Source organism: Martes martes, assembly GCF_963455335.1.
Source record: "Martes martes genome assembly, chromosome: 9".
NCBI lineage: Eukaryota > Metazoa > Chordata > Mammalia > Carnivora > Mustelidae > Martes > Martes martes.
This window is the reverse complement of record NC_137896.1, coordinates 13657565-13672490: the sequence shown is the minus strand read 5'-3', so window position 1 is coordinate 13672490 and position 14926 is coordinate 13657565. Positions and strand designations below refer to the sequence as shown.

General features: G+C 58.4%; 1 protein-coding gene across 3 annotated transcripts; it reads right to left on the bottom strand.

The window, feature by feature from the left end:
- Positions 1-758: 758 nt before the first annotated feature.
- SLC35H1 (solute carrier family 35 member H1) lies at positions 759-13733 on the bottom strand. 3 transcript variants are annotated; one of them, XM_080814616.1, is made up of 10 exons: positions 13674-13733; positions 9096-9471; positions 8372-8522; positions 7437-7500; positions 6659-6731; positions 5951-6119; positions 5785-5868; positions 3123-3298; positions 1923-2052; positions 759-1625 (listed from the first exon to the last, which is right to left on the bottom strand). In XM_080814616.1, the coding sequence occupies exons 2-10, from the start codon at positions 9213-9215 to the stop codon at positions 1492-1494; spliced, it is 1101 nt and encodes a 366-aa protein (XP_080670742.1). In that variant the 5' UTR covers positions 9216-9471; positions 13674-13733; the 3' UTR covers positions 759-1491. The 3 variants fall into 3 exon arrangements, with proteins under 3 accessions (XP_080670742.1, XP_080670744.1, XP_080670743.1); XM_080814618.1 differs by lacking the exon at positions 13674-13733 and adding an exon at positions 13263-13365; XM_080814617.1 differs by lacking the exon at positions 13674-13733 and adding an exon at positions 12963-13081.
- Between the last annotated feature and the right edge of the window lie 1193 nt (positions 13734-14926).

Sequence of the window (14926 nt, the reverse complement as noted above, 5' to 3'; positions counted from 1 at the left end):
GGGATTTTCTACAGCAGGGGCTGGCAACTCAGCGCCCCGAGCAGACTCCTGATTTGGGAAGCGAGGTGTCCCTGGGACAGAGCCACACCCTTTTGTGTCCGTCCGCCTTCCTGCTATGAGGGCAGAGGGCGACATAAGACGCGAGCAGCCACGACCGGGACTATCTGGCCCTTTACGGAAGTTTGCTGACCTGTTTCTAAAATGTAGCCGTTTTCCTAGGCTTAACGGAGTGTGCTTTTGTGGCTCCCATGTGATTAGAGCAATCGATGACAAGCCCCGTCCTGATCCCCGTCCGAAGACACCGCTGTCCTCTTCCCAGGACCCCAGCTTGGATTCTGAGAGCGGCGGCCGGCTGGGTGGCGCCCGGGGAGCCGCGTGGTGCAACGGCGCCACCTGCTGTGGGTGCCTCGAAGCACGTCTGCCTTGAAGTGCCGGGCCATGGGCGGGGGGGGGGGGGGGGGTGGGGGCGGCGGGGGTAGCCGGCCTTTGAAGCAGAGTTCAGTTTTCAAAACCCTGGCACATGAGAGCAGGATCTCGCCCAGCCCTCTCATTTTATAAAGGCTGCAGTGCAGAGGGGTGTGTGTGAGCGGTCCAAGTCAGGTGAACAGAAATTCTGCTCAGATCCCTGAGGCCCATAAGCCAGTCCATCTGCGTCTCCTCCATGGGCATGTGCTTGGCACAGGACCTGGCTGTGAATCCTAGTCCTGCCACTCGTGTAGGGTCCTGATTCCATGGTTGTTCAAAGAATTTGCAAAATAAACACTTATGTATAACATTTAATCTACTATCAATATTGACTCGGTCTTCTGAATAACCGAGAAAATTATTCCCATTTCACAGAGAAAAACACTGGGGTACAGAGAAGTTAAACAATCTGCTGAAGGTCACACAGCTAGTAAGTGACAGGACTCAAATCTAGGCTGTGAAAGCCCTAATGGCCCCAGAATGGTGCTCTGTTCATACTTTTTTTTTCCCGCCTGGAGTCTGACCAGTCATCTGAAGGTGGCCCCGGGCAGGGAAAGAAGGGGAGAGCAAGGTCCACACTGCCCCCCCAGCCCCCACTCCTCCAGGCAACAGCAAAGTGGCCAGTGGACTGTAAATCCTTTATTTCCAAACTATAAATAGACCTGTACTGAGAAAAGACACGCTCCAGGTGATGAGGCTCCAGCCTTAGCATCTCCCTTTCCCAACTGCTCTGCAGTCTACACCCGGCCCCTGAGAGACCCGCTCTGCCCCTGGAAATCACCACCTGGGCTGTCAGTGCCCAGCAAGCCACGGAGACCAGCCCGCTCCCTCGGCGACGGGGCACATCCGGGCCCTGCTCTGGCCTGACGCTCCCCACTCTGTTCCACCAGTGACCTGCGGGAGCCCCGCCGCGTGGTCCTGTGCTCCCCGAGGCCCAGCCTGGGAGAGTCCCAGGCCCCTGCTCCCGGGCTGCAGTGAGGTGCGAGGCCTGGAAGCAGCCTGGTTCCCCGCCAGTCCCCTGGCTCGTCACTGCTGCCCCTGGGCCACAAAGTACTCCCCCTCCTCCTCGTTGTCATCTTCCTCTGGCCGGCTGCTCCGGAGCAGCAGCTCCAGGTCGGGGTGGGAGCCCAGTCCCTTCAAGGGTTTAGGGCCACTGTCACCTGGGGACAGAGAGAAACCAGCTGTAGACCCAACCACAGTTTTCTTGGTGTCCCCCGATGTGTGTGTCGAGTTGCCCAGGTCCCACCTACTCCCCCCCCACCCCCTGGAGATGACCAGCTTCTGAGCGGGGGAGCGGGGGCAGGGGGAGCCCATGTGGAGATGGCTGCGGCCCTGGGTGCCACCTGCCTTTCCTGGCTGGGTGGCTGGGGCCCCAGGGCTGGGTCGAGGGGGGATCAGAGGGGCTGAGTCACGGGGGGAACACCAGAAAAGCGGCTTCTGAGCGGGGCTCAGGTTACCTCTGGCGTGGAGGGCTTTGAGAGCCACGTGCAGGGAGATGCCCGAGAGGCAGAGTGCGAAGCCCAGCCAGTTCAGGAGGCTGATCTGATCCCCCAGCAGGTGGGCTGCCAAAAGCAGAGTGCAGACTTCCTAAAGGCAGAGGGGCAGGAAGGGGAAGCGATCAGGAGTTGGCTCCTTTGCAAGGCAGGCAGACGGTGGGGGCACCGGGCACAACCGCAGGGCAGAGCCTGGCCTGCCAGAGCTCCTGGGGCCGGGGGCGGCCTGGCCAGCAGGGCAAAATGGGGGCTTCCCTGAGCTCAGAGCACCAGGCCTGCCTGCAGTGCTTTCCTCCCTTTGTGCTACTAAGAGGCAACAAGGGAGGTGCTCTGCACAGCATTCTGCCAGGGTTAAAAGAGGCAAACCAGACCCAAGGCTGGGAGCAGAGCGTCCAGCCTGCGGCCATATGCACAGGAGGGAAGGACAGCGATGCTGCCACAGGAGAATGCCGCGTCACCCTGGGCTCCACAGGACACACACTGGCCACAGGGCTCTGCAGACACGGTGGCTGCCAGTAGGACTGGTGACATGACTCATTCTGAGAACCGCAGCTCACGCCTCTTCCTAAGCCCCTTGGGGAGACTTATGGTTCTGGGTTTAGGCAACACTGCTCCGGCACCAGTGTCTGTCTCATCAAGGAGAAACCGTACCCTGCCCCCATGGGCTGAGCAGGGCGGTGTGAGGGGTGGCAGGGGAGGGGGACGCCTGAGAGCAGAGGCACATGTGCTGCTGGGCAGCAGTAAAGGCAAAACAGGCAAACAAAGGGCACATGTGCTAGCACTGTCCCTTGCTGTGACCATGGCAGACATCACCAATCAATCACACACCCCTTTCCCAATGTGTCTGGATGGGGCTTCTCAACCCACCGCTCCAGGCCACTGCCAAACGACCAGAGAACAGAGTGGGCATTCATGGTAACAAGAGAACGCACCCCAGGCCCAGTGGAGTCAGAATCCCAGCTCAGCCACCTGCTGGGTGTGTCTCCTCCATCTGGGAACCACCCTGCAGGGCTGCGGCCAGGACGGGAGGGAGTTTCAGACGAGAGCACCCTAAGCAGGCTCTCTGTTTCGTCTCTGCTGGGGTGTGGGAGCTGGGACAGAAGCTGCTACTGAGCCTGGGGTCTGTGCTGTAAGACAGGACTGGGGCCACCCCCACGTCTGCACCTTAAAAATGCCAGCAATGGACAGGGTGAGGCTGGAGGTTCTGGAGACCAGGAGGAACTCAGAGAAGCCCAGACCAAAGGCGAGGATCCCTCCAAGGAAGAGGCTCCCCAGCACCCGCAGGAGCAGCCCGGTGTCCTGGAAACGGAAGATCTTCTCCGACGTGGACAAATGGAGACCTGAAAGCAAAGGGAGAGAGTGGGAGGCCACGTGCTGGTGTCCCCAGGGAGTGGGAGACCCAGCATGGGGCAGTCACCCTGCCCCACCCCCCCGCCCCACTCGCTGCAGCCCTGAGGAGGGGGATGGCAGGTGGAAGAGAACACCGTGCAGACAGCCTGACGCCTGGGGACCCAGGGAAGCAGAGACGGCCCCCCGAGTGTCTCCGGGCCAGGGTGGAAGGCGGCCTGGAACCGCACAAAAAAGTCAGACGGAAGCCTGTCCCCTCCCACGGTGCTGACCTGCCTGTCTTTGGGAAGGAGCGTGACTTCGTGTGGCCTCTGCAGCTGTGATAAGTAGGGGACCAAAGAGAGGCGGGGCGGCCCATCAAGTGACATCTGTTAGCGCCCTGGGCCCTGAGGCGAACCCTCCCTCTCAATGTCAGGTGGGCCACCTAGCAACAGGACCTCATTTCATCCTCCCAAACCTTCCCCACTTTAATCTGGGTCTTCGCCATCACACAGCCGTGGGATGTGGCTGAGACATGCCCCCTCTCGGGACCGTCCCCTCAGTGATAAAATGAGAGCATTTCAGCCAGACCTGCGTTTCTCAGACAGTATAACGTGGGGAACAGTTCTCAAGAAGTAAACGCACACACATAAATATAGGATAAAGCCTTGCTCTTGAGACACGCCCACGGGCCCCTACACACCAAGTTTGGTGTGGCTTCTAGAGGGTTCCTGGCCCTCCAACACTGTCCCTCCATAGATCTGTGCAGAAAAGGCCCTGAGAGAGGCACAGAGCAGGCACCTGTGGGGGCTGGAGGCGGGCCGAGCACTGAGATTTTTGGAGGGAAGCACCTAGGAAGTGTGGAGTGACAGTCCCTCCCAGGCAAGCAGCCGCCCGATGTAGGGCACCCTGTCTGGTGCTGGGCTCAGCAGTACTGCAAAGGCGGCGGCAAATTGAAGGAAATTCGGGAAAGAGCAACATAAGTGCTGAAGGCGCTTGGGGGATTAATTTACCAGAAAAGATTAAAGGAGCTAAATCCATGCAGCTTTGCTAAGTGACAACTCCCAGGGCTTTCGGTGAGGGGGTGCAGGGATGGGGAAGGGAGTCCGTGGCCAGGACGGGAGGGGGCGTGCCGGGAGGCGCAGGGGGCAGAAGGTGAGGGTGGGGGAGTCGGTAACTGGGAGAAAAAGGAGGCTGCAGAGCAGAAGCTTCCTGGACAACGAAACCAGCTGGAGAGTTCGAGACGCTTCACTGCTAGAAACTAAAATGGACGTGGGGCAGAATTCTCTGCAAGGACCCTGAGGACAGAAGGAAGGGACTCGGGGAAGGATAAACAGGGACAAAGACTAATCTTGAAAGCTGGGAGGAAGGAAGGAAGGAAGGAGGCCTGCACTCGCAGCCAGGACGGTTCCCCCGGACCCCCTCTCCTCTTGTCTGGGAAGTAAAGGTGGGCGGGGAGGGTGCCCTACTCAGCCTCCTGCCCCTTGGCCACACACACCAGGCCCCATGCCGCCACCCTCTGAACCTACTGATCCCACTTCCTGGGAGACCCTGCCTGTCTGCCTGGCAGAGGCTCCTCCAGCCTCCAAAATACGCGGCCTGGGAAGTCTTTTTGACTTGGCTTTCCACGCTAGGATCCTGAAAGAATTCCTGGCCCTCTGCTCCTTCTAAGAGACAGAACACATCATGGTTAAGAGGAAGGACTCAGGAACCAGAAGCTGGAGCCGAATTCTGGCTCGTTGGGCGGTTATCTTTACTTCTCTCCACCCGTTTCTTTGACCTGCACGATGGAAATATGCTTGTACTGCCATGTGGGGGTTTGGGGGGGCACATGTGAAATGATCAGAACAGGGGTGCCCAGGTGGCTCAGGCGGTTCAGTGTCTGCCTTCCGCTCAGCTCATCATCTCGGAGACCCGGGATGGAGCCCCGAGTCGGGCTCCCTGCTCAGTGCAGTCTGCTTCTCCCTCTCCCTCTGCTCGTGTTCTCTCTCAAATAAATAATCTTAAAAAAAAAATAAAAATCAGAACCACCCTGGCACAGCTGTCAGGCTGTACCACGTCCACCATCATTATCGTCTGTTGTCTTTTATATACTTTTTTTAAAATAAAGATTTGATTTATTTATTTGACAGAAAGAGAAAGAGCACAAGCAGGGGGAACAACAGGCTGAGGGCGAGGGGGAAGCAGGCTCTCTGCCAAGCAAGGAGCCTGATGCGGGGCTTGATTCCAGGACCCTGGGATCATAACTTGAGCCGAAGGCAGACATTCAACCAACTGAGCCGCCCAGGTGCCCCTTACGTATACTTTCTGTGTAAGCATTTATCATGCTGGATTCCAGCCATCTGGTTTAATGTCTGTCCAGCCCTTAGACCAGGCTCTGCCAATGGACGGACAGCACCTTTGATCTTTGTAACCTCTGCAGCTACCACAGAGCTGGCCTCAGAGCAGGGAGGGGGATCTGTTGCACCGAGGGGCCCCCAAGATGGACGACCCAACGTACCTTCGAATATGGCAAAGAGAGGGAAGAGCCCCAGAAACATGAGTGGCTGCAGGTGGAACATGGTGTCAATGGGGTTCTGGAGCCCTGCGGAATGAGGATGGGCGTGAGTCGTCCGGCCCGGCCTGGCCTGCCTCCACCCTGCCTGGGGCCCGAGGCCCGCTCTCACCAAGTTCCGCCTTCTGCAGGAGCATCTGGGTGAGGGTCCAGCGGATGCCACCGATGAATGAGGCCCCCAGCACCAAGGCAAAGCCCTCCACGTTGAATTGCGTGGACTTGTAGGTGAACATGAATAGGCCCCCGGCGATGAGGAGGACCACCAGGACCAGGGCCGCACGCTATCAGGGTGGGGAGCAGCGGCCACAGGGTCCTGAGTTTCTCAACCCTGGAGCCTGGGCGCAGGGGCTATGCTGGCTGATCTGGCTCAAGAAACCCTTCTCCCCCGTGACCTCTGGGGTCCCAGCCAGCACCCTCCCATCCATGTAGGCAGGACTGACATTCCGTGGACACGTACCCAGCATCCCTACTTAAACTTCTGGAGTACTTTCCTACAGCTGTTGTAGGCCCCCAGGAGGTCCCCCAGTACTCTGGCCCTGGCAAATAAGGGGCAACTGCCTCCAGGACCCGCCTGCGCCTGACCCCTATCCTTGAACCCTTTCTCTTCCTGTCATTCTTTTGGTCATTTCACCTGCCATGCCAGCTGCTAAGTATTCTCAGCAGTGGCTTGTCCTAGGTCCTTCCTCAGCGACAGGAGTTATTGCCAGCTGGGCTGGCCTTGTCTCCTCTGTCACATACAGTTGACAAGCCACTGCTCAGACACCCCTTTTAGTCTTAGCATCTGTGGGGGTAGGAGGGACCAGGGGAGCTGGGGCCTCACCAGCTCCTCCAGCTTGAAGATCAGGGAGAAGATCAAGATGAAGAGGACGGTGGAAGACTTGGTCATTGTGTACCTGCAAGGACAAATTACCCACGATGCACTGCCAGGGCCCAGGGCCCAGAGCCGCCACCAGGACAGGAGCCCACGGACTGTGCTGGAAAGGTGGGAGGCTGTGGGGACCCCTGACGTCCCTGAGGGCAACTGGCTCTGCTCAGGGCTGCTGAGCAATCTGAGTACAAAAGACCAAGGGCCTGAGTCATCCGGCTGATACGTGACCTTTCATTGGCAGAAATCTCTGACGAAGGGGCCTCTGACTGTTGCCAGAGAGAAGAGGCTCCAGGTCAACCCTGAGCTCACCCCGTCCTCTTACTTATCTGCTCTCCTTGGGGACTGGGATCAGGAAGGAGGGAGGCAAGGAGGAAAAGAGAAGGCGGGATGGTGCACCCTGAACTACAAGGTCAGCGATGAGAAACAGCTGTTACACCTGCCCCTCTGTGCGGGTCAGTGCCCTTCCTCCCCGGCATGGCCGGCACCGCTCTGAGCGCCTGGCACCCCATAGCCACCAGGCACGCAGGCACAGCACCCCTGGGAGCCCATCAACTGCTGGGAGGGCTGCTGGCTACCAGGGCGGAGCTCAGAGCAGGGGCTGCTCCTGGGGGTGGTGGCGTAGCCAGCCCACAGGCTCCACAGGCCGGGGTAGGGGGCGCAGACAGGGTCAGACAGGGCGCCTGAGCCTGGCGCTCTGGTGGGGGGGCAGGGAGGGTGTGCTGGGACTCACAGCGAGACGGTGATGTAGAGGAAGCTCCAGTTGGACAAGCCCACGTCAAGCGCCGTTGCCAGTGCTGTGGAGACACGGGTGCCCACCAGACATGTAGCCGGGGCAGGCCGGCCACGGCAAGCCAGCTGTTAGACACTTCCATGGCACCCCCAAGTGCCCCCTGCTCTGCCCTGAACACCCTGGCTTTCTCTGGGGCCCTTGGGCCTTCCTTTCACAGCAACTGAAGGGTTAACTCCTGGCCAAAAAGAGGGAGGGGTGCTGCTCCAGTAGTAGGGCTGATGGGCAGGGCAGGGCAGGGCCTGCTAAGTACTGTGAATGTCCCCAGAGGAAGGGTATTAATCCCTCAGGTCTTGTCATCCCTTCTGCGCAACTGGTCAGAGCAGCTTCTCCTCCATCCCGGTGGAAGGCACATTCCTCATGGGGGGCCTGGCCCTCCAGGATCTGTCCCTGCCACCCTCTCTTGCCTCCCACTTCTCACCAGCACGGCAGTTCCGGCATCCCGAGATGCCTTCGGTCCCCCTGCAGACCTGCACAGGCACTAAACCCTCGGCCATTTCAGCCCATGCTCTGGGAAGCCCTCTCCACCTGGGCCTGGGTTGGTTCCCCTCCTCTGTGCTCCGAGGCGCCCCTCATCGTCCCACTAGCAAGGTGAGGGCAGGTGTGGGCTCGGAGCGCCTGGTCAAGGCCGGTGCTGCATCCGGGGCTTTTCCCGGTGTGTGTGAGCATGTGTGTGGTGTGTATGTGTAGGGGGGACAGGGGAGGACATGAGAGGCAGAAGTAGGGCTGGGGGGAGGCAGGCTGAGAGGAACGGAGGGGGTGGGTGGAGAGGGCCTTCGCTCCACACCCCCAAGGCTCTGTTTGTTCTCAGCCCACAGCTTTCCAAACAACACTGCCCCCAGCCTCCATGCACCCAGGGCCGCCCCAGGGCCACGAACCTGTGGGAGCCACTCTCCTGAGGTAGTCTGTCCAGCTCAGCACCACGCGGGCCCTGTGGCTGGAGCACTGAACCAGGGCCCTGGACAGGGCGGAGAACAGGAAGATCACGGCCAGGTGCAGCATCGTCATGAAGAGTGGGAAGTGGAAGCTCTAGGAGCCCAAAGCACAGACAGCCCGGCGTGGTTTACAGCCCCCCTCCCCACTCGGCCAGGCCAGCAGCAGCGGCGCCGACCGCGGGGTTCACCGGGGCCCTACAGTGGCCAAGGGGCTTCCCCCACAAAGAGCAATCACTTGGGATGAGAAACTCGTAGTTCCAATACTGAAGATCATGCCGAGAGCCGGTGGCAGACCAGGGGTCCACCGTGCCCCGGTGCTGTCTCCACCACCCCGGGTCACAGCCAGCGCTGGCCAGTGCGGACTTCAGTGGACTTCAACCCCCGAAGTCCTTCTCTACCAGTTGGTAACCAGTTGCTGCCTTCATCCCAAGTGACCCTAGCTCCTCCTTGGTGTCTCCCCCTTTCCCAATTTCCCTTCAACCCACCCATCCGAGGGGAACCCCTGGTGTGGCAGGGCTCTAGGGCCCCGTCCCATCACGAGGGTGACTGGCTTCCAGTCTCATCCGCTGAAGCCTGTGCCAGCTTGTGCTAGCTATCTGGCGACGCTGGGGCCATGGGCTGCAGCTCCCTCCCAGCCGGCCCCCAGTGCTGTGAGGCCTCCTGTTACCTTCGTCAGCCACTTGTTGTAGAAGGTGATGCCGATGGAGAAGCAGTAGTAGAGGAGGACCAGCCCCAGAGTCAAGAGCGCTTTCCACACAAAGGCCACGTCGAGGCCCCACCGCCCCATCCGGGGAAGCTGCAGCTCTCAGGCTCCGGGCCGGTGGGGGCAGGCGCCCCTCTGGAAGACCGCGGCGGGAAGAGCTGGCCGAGCTGGGCCGCCGACTGTCAACAAGGTCTCCTGGCTGGAGGCGTCCTCTTCACCTCCATGATTCGGAATCATCCACGGAGCCCCAGGCAGAGGCCTCATCCGAGGGGCTGGTGGCCTGAGCCAACCCTCTCCATGACTGAGTGGCTGCAGAGCTCACGTGTCCCCAGGTCGGAGGCTAGAGGAATGGACAGGAAGCTCGGGTGGCTGGGCAGAGCGAGGGTCCACCCCACCCCTGCCTGCAGGGAGTGGGCCAAAGTGGACCCAGCAGGGGCCAGGAAGGGGTACTGGCCCAGCGTGGGCTCACAGAGCTCTAGTCGCGTTCACTTTGTTGCCTCAAGCTGTTCTCCATGAATTGCTGCCAAAGTGACCTTTTAAAAACGTAAATCTGATCATGTCAGATCAGATGTCAGCCCTACAGTGCTCCCGGTGCTCCTCTGATAAAGACCAAAAGCCTTCTTGTCAGCTCTGCCATCCTGACCCGTGCCCCCACTGGCCTCTCCAGCCTGGGCTCCGGGCTCTCTGTGCCCATCCCACCGGCTGCCTGGGCCCCCCAGACACACAGGCTCTCTCCTCCTGCCCGAAGGGACACGCCTGGGCCCACCCCCGCTTCCTCTCAGCTGATGCTGCTCAACTTCAGCTCAACGGTCGTCTCCTCAGGGACTACCTCTGCTCAATGGGCTGCTCCTACGGCTCCCCTACCTTCCCTGCTCCCCTACCTTCCCTGCGGCGGACTTGCGCAGGGCAGGCTGCTCTGAGTGGTGTCTGTCCCCTGGGAGGCTGAGCCCCAGGAAGACAGGAGCACGGTGCTCACGGCAGTCTTGCGCTCACTGGGCACACTAAGTTGGCCATATGGGTCTATGACTCAGTGCAAGGGAGGGGCACTTGGTTTTCGGGGAACTAATCTGATCTTTAAGGCATTAAAAATGGACCAGGAAACCAATACCTCCCCTTCCCTTGGGATCTAAGGACTGCTCCCCCAGAGGCGGGGCCTGCTTTACGGTCTTGGCCTAACTAAACAGCTCCCCACCTATCCATCGGGTCTAGAGCACACAGGCTCTGAGACCAGGCTGACCCAGGCGCAGTTATCCCACCTGCTGCTTCACGTGTGTGTCCCTTCCGTCTCCATCTCCTCCTCTGTGACATAACCAACCTGTTGCAATGCCACCTCCTGGAAGCCTTCCTAGAACCATCTCATCTGACCAGGCATACCCTACTTTCCCTACCCCCAGTCCTTTCTGAAGGAAGTCTTTCATCCAGCTCTGTACACTGGAAGCTGGGTTATCAATGCCCTTCCCAGAGGCAAACTCGGAGCTAGCATAAGGTTTTGTTGGAGGGATATGGTAGGGCTATGATTCTCTTGAGGGGAATTTTGGAAACCTGTGGGGGTGTTTTTAGGGGAACTCTCCTAGCTTTTAGTGATACGGGGGGTCTAAGAGAGTGACAGTCCACATAACTGAGAATTGCACCATGCGCCACATCCTTTTTAACTTTGATAATCTACGTAGATATAAGACTTACTTATAATTACCTGAACCCTGGACCCAATTTTTTCTTTTTTTTTTTTTTAAGATTCTGTCCCCAGCATGGGGCTCGAACTCACAACCCTGAGACCAAGAGTCGTGTGCTCTATGGACTGAGCCAGCCAGGTGCCCCAAGAACCCAGCTGTTTTACCTGATGCAGTTTTTCCATGGTTCTATCATGCACTGCAACTTCCAAGAGTATGTTTGCCATGGACATGTTTTTCATAGAACTGTTTTTGAGAACGAGTTTGGAGAAACCACACCATCTGCAGCAGTGGCCCAGCAGTACGGCTGTGGTGCCTGCACGGTGGCTAGCGCGATCCCTGTGGCCCCACAGGTGGGGGAAACATGGGCTGCTTCACTGTGGCTTCTAGCTTCCTTGCCTTTCTCTATACCCGGGTTTTCCAATCTTGGCATTATTGATACTCGGGGCCAGATCATTCTTCGTGCGCTGTGGGATGTCTAGGAGCGACCTGATCTCTACCTACTAGAGATGCCGAGAGCAGCCCCTCCTCCTCATCCCAAGTTGGGACACACAAAAATGTCTCCAGACACGGCCAGATGTCATGGGGCAAAAGCGCTCCCTGCTAAGAATGACGGCCCACACCACAGAGGCGACCACAGGGCCTTCCACCTGCCAGCACCTGATCCCCATGGTTCCCACCCAAGGCAGGGCAGTCTGTACTTTTCTGTGAGTCAACTTGTCACATATTCTGCTTTTGATGCAGTTTCTGCTCCAACATGGCAATCTGTGCCAACCCCGCCCCACCAAACCTCCTGTTCAAATCCCTCCCACCCTTCAGCCAGTCCAGGTCCCCCACCTCCAGAAAGTCCCTCTGATTACCTCAGCCCACAGGGAGCACTGTCTTCAAATTAACAACACTCATTCTCTTATTGTCACCTAACCCCAAACACAAAATCAGACCTCAGCTAGAAGGGCTCTTGGAAATCATCTAGCCATTTCCTCAATGGCCATTTGTTAAGCACCACTGTATACCTAGCATTGGAAATAGAGATATGTAACTGATACGGTCCCCACCCTACTTTTATGGTAAGGGAAACCAGGCTTAAAGGGGCAAATGCTCTTTTTCAAATCCCACTTAACAAGAAAGGAATTCCATATTCTGCATTAGTTTCCCCAGAGGGCAGCCTAGCTGGGAACAGCAGCCACATCAGGATGGAGTTGGTGCACAGCCCCCCATAGCACCTGGCCCCCCTCAATCTCCGTGACTGTAACATGGGCAGTGCTATTTAGTGCTACAAGTGTGAGCTTGGGATGAGAAAGACCTGGGATCCGTTCCTGGCTCCTGTATGAACATTGGGACTCTCGCATGTCCTGAACTCTGGACCTCAGTTTCCAGTAAAGGAAGATAAAATCATCTACCTCTTGGGAGGGGAGTCAGTGGCATCTGGTACAGTGCCTGATGGTGGCCTGTGGCAGGGTTTACACCCTTCCTGGCCCCCTTACAGAACTCCCCCAGGGTCCCCTGCACTACCATCCCTACTCGCTTGCAGCCCAGACTCACTTCAGCCCGTCCCCACTGCTCCGCTGAGTCACTACACCTTCCCTCTTGTTCCCCTCTGAGGACCAAGTCTCTGTTTTCATCAGCACCTTACAAAACTGACCACTTCCTCCTCCTGGTAAAGCCTCCTGGAAGCCACACCACACTCTCCTGCTTTTTCTTCTGCTTTTCTGGACTCCTGGCCTTCTTCACGGGCTCCTCCTTGTCAACCAACCTATAAAAGTTGACCGCCTGAGGGATGGACCCTGGCTTTTCTTCATTTTCCCTTGAGTAATCTCATCCCATCTGAGACACTCCAGTGATTTCTAAAGTCTTTCCATTAGCCCCACCCTTTTCTGCCAGCTCCTGGCTGGTACCTCGAAGAGTCTACCTGGTAGCTCCACCCAAGATACCTCAAACTGAAGGTGCCCCCAACCTATTCCAAAGTCATTAGTAAATGCCAGCACAATACACCCGGTTACTTAAGCCTAAGCCCCCAAATGACTGATGAACTCATCCTTGACCACGCTTTCCTTCCTTCCTCCAATCCTATCCTAGGTCAGTTCCTTCTCACAGATCCCCTGTGGACCAGCTGCCTGTCTTCACCTGCCCTCGACCATCGTCTAAGCCATGGTGATCTCACCTCGGGTCTGCAGCGGTCTCCTAACTGGTGTCCCTGCTTCCTCTTTCCCCGACAGCGAGGAATCCACACAGCAGCCCGAGAGAAGGCTCACGCACCGAAAGCAGGCCACGCCCTCACAGGGCGAATCCCAACACCTGAGCGGGCCCGAGAGGAGGGCCTTCCACCATCTAGCCTCTGCCCGTGTCTGCCACCTTGTTCTCCCGCCACTGCCCCGGAGCCCGCCACGCTGGCCCCTGGCCCTTTGCCAGGGCCATCGAGCCTGCGTTCTTCTTTGCACCGGCCGTTCCCTCTTCCTCAGACCTTTGCTCGGCTGCAACCTCCTCGAGGGCCCGCTCCACGTCCTCTTGGCACCTCCCACCACCTGACGATGCCCTGTTTGCCCACGTGTTTTACTGCGCGCCCCGCACTCCCATCCCACCGAGGGATGCGGCCTCTCCGCCGCCCGGGCCGCGTCCGCGCAGTTCTGCCCGGCTCAGCACCCGGCCCGTCGCCGCGCGCGCAGGCAGCGCCGAGGAAGCGCGCGCGGCAGGCGGCTGGGGAGGGCGAGTAGAGGCCCCGGCCCCTCCACGGCGCGGACACGAAGGCCCGAGAGGGACAGGAGCCCGGGCGGGCCGCGGCGCGCAGAGCCCGGCCGGGACCCCACTTCCCCGCCCGGGCTGGCCCTCCCCTGGCCGCGGGAGCGCGCGCAAATCCCGCGGCGCGCCCACTCACCTCGGTCGCGGGCGCGCCGGGCCGGATACTCCCGCCGGAAGTGCCTGTCCGAGCGCCGCCGCGGGTGGGGGCACTTCCGCCCGAAGACGCCGAGGGGCGGGGCGGGGCTCCAGAGGTGGCCCCGCCAGCACCGTTCCCGGAGACTGTGCCGCCTCTCGTGCGGTCTTTGCTTGGGTAACCCGCGCTCCATCCGCCTCGCTCTGGGGCCCAGTGCGTGTTGCGGAGGCATGCGCACCCGGGGCAGCCGGAAAATAGCCACATGTTTACTTCTATTGAACAGGTTAACTTATCTTATTCCAACTTAGTGCTGGACAACCATGGAACCATAAAGATAAAAAGTCTCATGGGCTTTCTCTACTGAGATCTTAAGCCGGCTGGGGAATGATAAGTCAGGGGCATTAAATCTTAGACTTAGAAGATCCATGGGAGATAATAAATAATACACATTTGTGAAAGATTTTGTGTGCCTGAAACTTTCTAAGAATTAATTTCAGTAGGTTGAGTGGGGGAGTTGGGGGAGTGTCCAGGCAGAGGAAATGAGGAGAAGGAAGACTGGGGCCTGGCTTAAAGCCCAGTCGTAAGGGGAGTTCGCGAAAGCTGTGGTTGGAAAAGTAGCTATGGGGCAGGTTGCAGTGGTCTCAAATTCAGATCTCACTCCTGTTGCGGGATTAAAAGAGGCAGAGCCTGGCACAAGAGCCCCCAGGAGGGCAGAGCTGGCTAGGGTTGCAGGAGGCCCAGTTAGGGGTTTTTTTTTTTTTTGCCCTCTCTTCCCAGGGCCTCCCGTGTTCTCTTCTAACACTGGCTGCAAACGTGGATCCTTGCAAGTGACTCAGCTGGACTCCCTGGCCACTCTCAACAGAAAGTTCAAGCCCAGAGTGTAAGCCGTCCCTTAAGCAAACCACTGCTGCCCCCGCTGGCCCCCTGGCGTCATGCAGGCATTAGTTCATTCATTCAGCACTTACCAAGCACCTACAATGGCACCCATCACTGCCTGAGGTCTTGGCTGTCTTCAGTCCTCAAGGCCTGTACTGCCTGCACTTGCTATGCCTTTTGAAAGAGCTTGTCCTCGCCCCCTTCTCTCTCAGAAGGAAAATAAAGTATCTATTTTCATCACCACCCTCATTCAAGCCTCCCAGCTATCAAGGCTGAGTTTTGGAGCAAGAGCCTAAAACACCAGCTGGAAGGCTGGGCACTAAGCACCAGCGACACACAGGGTGAACATGTCTTCTTTGTAAGTCACAAGAACGTGAGCT